The following is a 4,525-nucleotide window of genomic DNA, read 5'->3' on the forward strand; positions in this document are numbered from 1 at the left end:
GGAGGATACCCTCCTGTACCACCTTGCCACCGGAGGGTACCCTCCTGTACCACCCTGCCACCGGAGGATACCCTCCTGTACCACCCTGCCACCGGAGGATACCCTCCTGTACCACCTTGCCACCGGAGGGTACCCTCCTGTACCACCCTGCCACCGGGGGTACCCTCCTGTACCAACCTGCCACCGGAGGGTACCCTCCTGTACCACCCTGCCACCGGAGGATACCCTCCTGTACCACCCTGCCACCGGAGGATACCCTCCTGTACCATCCTGCCACCGGAGGATACCCTCCTGTACCACCCTGCCACCGGAGGATACCCTCCTGTACCACCTTGCCACCGGAGGGTACCCTCCTGTACCACCCTGCCACCGGAGTGTACCCTCCTGTACCACCCTGCCACCGGAGGATACCCTCCTGTACCACCCTGCCACCGGAGGATACCCTCCTGTACCACCCTGCCACCGGCGGGTACCCTCTTTTACCTTCTTGCCACCGGAGGATACCCTCCTGTACCACCTTGCCACCGGCGGGTACCCCCCTGTATCACCTTGCCACCGGGGATACCCTCCTGTACCAACCTGCCACCGGAGGGTACCCTCCTGTACCACCCTGCCACCGGAGGATACCCTCCTGTACCACCCTGCCACCGGAGGATACCCTCCTGTACCACCCTGCCACCGGAGGATACCCTCCTGTACCACCCTGCCACCGGAGGATACCCTCCTGTACCACCTTGCCACCGGAGGGTACCCTCCTGTACCACCCTGCCACCGGAGTGTACCCTCCTGTACCACCCTGCCACCGGAGGATACCCTCCTGTACCACCCTGCCACCGGAGGATACCCTCCTGTACCACCCTGCCACCGGCGGATACCCTCTTTTACCTTCTTGCCACCGGAGGATACCCTCCTGTACCACCTTGCCACCGGAGGGTACCCTCCTGTACCAACCTGCCACCGGAGGGTACCCTCCTGTACCAACCTGCCACCGGAGGATACCCTCCTGTACCACCCTGCCACCAGAGGGTACCCTCCTGTACCACCCTGCCACCGGAGGATACACCGACAGTATCCTAGCACGGCAGGAACGTAGTAGGGAATCTCCGGCAGGTAGGCCGAGATGTAAGCTACCTGGGCGGGGTGCTATGGTGAGGCACTAAAGTATCACGACTACTTGGTGTTCAGAGTTCAAGACTCCGCTGCCGCCATCTCAGATTGTTTCATACGGGTCTATGTATGCTTGTGCTTGTCGCTGGGTTGGACTTCTTCCTGCCTCAGCGAGGACTCTAAATTCCACGCTTCTGCAAAGCCAGTCGTCCACCCAGGTGAGCGACTGCTACAGTTTCAGTAGCCCCAAACTCTTCTTGTGGGGGCTTGTAGAAAACACATGAGTCGGCCAGCCTCTCCATGGCAAGCAAGGATGCTTCCATTTGGATTCAGCTAAACATGGCAGTGGCCTCGGGGCGCCTCTTGTTTTTCATGCAGCTGCAGCAGCCAGGGATGGTGTTGGGCAGTGGGCTGCAGCAGGTATGTGGCCATGTCAGGCTGCACGCCAGTTTTGTGTACAGGGGCCAGGGCTGATAGTTGAGTTGCTGAACAGGTGTTGAGTTGTTTGTCGTACACGCACATATGTTCGTGTACGGCACTCGGCGCAGCTCACAGTACACGCACACGTTTTAGCATAAATGAAGAACTTAGGTATCTTGCGACAGCTTTTGGCATCTTGAGGTGTTTTTTCTTAAAGCATAGGTTTAGTGATAGAAGTCAGCTCAAAAAATTCGTAGTCTTAGGTTCGATTCTAGCGAAGTAAATTTGAAATTCAATGTCAGAATTCCTGAGATGTCTGCGGATACCAGGAAAGGGCGCCTATCAATAGATGTATAAGTGAGAAAGCAGAGGTCAATACATATGACTGAATGGCTTTTTCATCATGACCACCCCTTAAGAATCCCACATTTTTAAGGCTTAAGAATTTAAGCAGCAAAAAGAATTTCCTGAGAATATGACTTAAGAATGAGTGCCATACTTAGCAAACCTATGGTAAGAACGGTTAAAACCGGCCAAAGAGCAGCTAAGTATGCTTTAGACAAACAATCAATAAGTTGGCCTAAGAACGTATAAGAACACCCCAAAGAATGGAAGAGAATACGTAAGATTGCTGGGCCCTGAAGAATGCTTAAGAATTTCAAAGAACGGTTTTAAGATAAACGGAGGTCATACGAACGTTCTTAGAACGTTCTTAGAACAGTGTAAGAACGTTCTAATGATTATTCAATTTTATCAATTTGGCTGGGCTAAGAATGACTTAAGAACGTTCTTAACCCCCCTACGCGTTCGTAGGGCCGGGTAGGCATCCTACCGGGGCGCGCGCCTATCTGTGGCTACAGCCCGAGAGGGGCAGCCTAGACGCCATCTCCACGGAAAACGCGGGCAAGAAATCCTAAGCAGAAACTAACTTGCACATCCCTGTGTAAGGTATTAATCACCGGACGGACCCCGTGGTTCCCACTTGCCTACTGCCCCCCCTACCAGGTATGTCACAGCAAAGCACCCAAGTGTGATGACCCGGTCTGGGGACCGCACGAATACTCGATTGTATCACCGAGCTATGAGTACGGCACAGCTTGTTCCCGACGCACCTGTAGACGCCCGCAGGCGCCGCCAGGAATGCCCCGTCCGGTGACCAGGCCAGGCGGCGGAAGAAGGTGGGCAGCGAGTCGTCGCTGAAGAGGGGCTGCTTAGCGGTCCCAGCTGCAGCAGCAGCCAAGCAAACAGCACCAACGGCGATACCACTCAGAACATGGCGTGATATTGCACGCTCGAAACGGAGATCCACCACCTCATTTAGTAAAACTCACGTAACTTGGTTTTCGTATGCCAAAGGCAATATTGCTGGCTACTGAGTGAGCAGTGACTGTGGGAACAGCCAGAGACGACACAGGTTGTCGATTGGAGGTTTGGCCCACATGCAAATGAAGCCCGACGCTTCCTAGGCCTCCATACAGCAATAGACGCAGTCACTGGACGCAACGAAATACATTGATGACAAGGTTTGGGTACTACACAAACGGCAACGCATTGTACACTGCACGTTGTACACATATAAGTGCAACAAGCCCATGCAATGCGGGCAATGCGACCATATGTCCACCACGCACTGCCACTCGGTCCTAGTCCACATAGCGTTCTCATGGGAGGTGTAAAGGCGTCTCGCCTAGCCAATACTGCGCAACCACAGGTTGGCACACTGAGGGCCCCCGCAGCGCTCCTCCACCGGGGTGACCAAACTCGGGAGGAAAACCCCTACTAGTACGCCCCTCCCACGAGGTGACATGACGAACTGTCACTTACCCACCTCCCCCCAGTCCTCCAGCTGCCTCCCATCCCGCGAACCGCACACCGTTTCACGGCAACCCTCCCTGCGCCACTTCTGCACAGGGACCCACCTGTGGTTTGAGCAGCAGTAGCAGCAGCAGCAGTAGTGGCCGGCATCTCGCCCTGCACGTCTCCTCCCATCGTCACGCCACCCGCTGCCGCTGCAATAGCACCCGCTGCCGCCGGTTGTTGCTGAGGCACAACTGGCAGCGGCCCCTTAGCCAGCGTGGCGGCCGCGTAGAAGCCGTCCCGAGCTAGGGACGCCGACGTCACAACAGACGCTGCCGCCCCGGCACGCTTCGCCCCTGCGATATCCATCCACCTAGCTCTCGTTACACTCCCAAACATTGGGAGTTATCTCCGGTCAGCTGCTGCTGCCCCGCTCCCTGCTGCTGCACACACATTCGCACGCATACGGGACTTACCTCCCTCACCAGCCGCTGCCGCCGCCGACTGCGGCGGCGGCTTCACGGAGTACACCCGGGCGGTGCGGTCGGCCGACTGAGTGGCGATGTAGCGGCCGAGGGGGTCCCACGCCACTCCCTGGACGTAGTGGCCGTGGTCCTGGAGCCACTTCTGCAGGGGTATGGGTATGGGAGTAGAGGTGTTGTCAAAGACCCAAGGGATATAGCTCTACGCGTGCACATCTCAGCAGGTTGATAAGAACAGGTTCTATAGCAGGTATAGGCAGGTAGAAAAGCAAGTTAACCGACACCTTAAGCAGTTAACAGTGGTCACACGTGCAGCATGCCTTGGCGGCCGGTAGTCCGTGCATGTTATCAGAAAATGCAAGGAGCCCGTCTTCCCATGTCACATGCCGTAACCCTACGGAAGGTCAGGCCAGCAGTGCACGTAGACACAGAGCACCCATCCGCCGCTCACCAGCGACTTGCGCCCGTCCACATCCCACAGGATGCAGTTGTTCTCGATGCCGCCGCTGAGCAACGCGCTGCCGTCGGGGGCCCAGGCCAGATCCAGGACATCGTCACAGTGACCCCGCAGAAGGCCCACTTGGCGCCAGATGCCACTAGTGGCGGCACTGGCGGCGCAACCATTCGTGGCCGCGGCCCCTGAGGTGAGGAATGAGCGACAGGGCGCGTGTGTGGGACAGGGCATGACTCTGGTGGACTTCCCGCACCGTGAGAGGGAA

General features: G+C 57.0%; 2 protein-coding genes across 2 annotated transcripts in view; one reads left to right on the forward strand and one right to left on the reverse strand.

Annotated features, from left to right (window-relative positions):
- Positions 1 to 111: 111 nt before the first annotated feature.
- VOLCADRAFT_45681 (uncharacterized protein) lies at positions 112 to 873 on the forward strand (the record flags this gene model as incomplete). The annotated part of the gene is made up of 2 exons (XM_002949056.1): positions 112 to 469; positions 623 to 873. Coding segments are annotated over 2 exons (609 nt in total), but the record flags the coding sequence as incomplete, so codon positions are not given.
- Positions 874 to 2,280: 1,407 nt separating this feature from the next.
- VOLCADRAFT_89466 (uncharacterized protein) overlaps positions 2,281 to 4,525 on the reverse strand; it is a gene marked incomplete at both ends in the record, with an annotated part of 2,526 nt that continues 281 nt past the window's right edge. Inside the window, 7 exons of the mRNA XM_002949180.1 lie at positions 2,281 to 2,326; positions 2,640 to 2,751; positions 2,859 to 2,914; positions 3,356 to 3,446; positions 3,810 to 3,951; positions 4,258 to 4,324; positions 4,387 to 4,445. Of these exons, the coding sequence (XP_002949226.1) occupies positions 2,281 to 2,326; positions 2,640 to 2,751; positions 2,859 to 2,914; positions 3,356 to 3,446; positions 3,810 to 3,951; positions 4,258 to 4,324; positions 4,387 to 4,445 (573 nt within the window). The remainder of the gene's footprint in view (positions 2,327 to 2,639; positions 2,752 to 2,858; positions 2,915 to 3,355; positions 3,447 to 3,809; positions 3,952 to 4,257; positions 4,325 to 4,386; positions 4,446 to 4,525) is intronic.

The sequence above is a fragment of the Volvox carteri genome, assembly GCF_000143455.1.
Source record: "Volvox carteri f. nagariensis unplaced genomic scaffold VOLCAscaffold_13, whole genome shotgun sequence".
NCBI classification, from domain to species: domain Eukaryota; kingdom Viridiplantae; phylum Chlorophyta; class Chlorophyceae; order Chlamydomonadales; family Volvocaceae; genus Volvox; species Volvox carteri.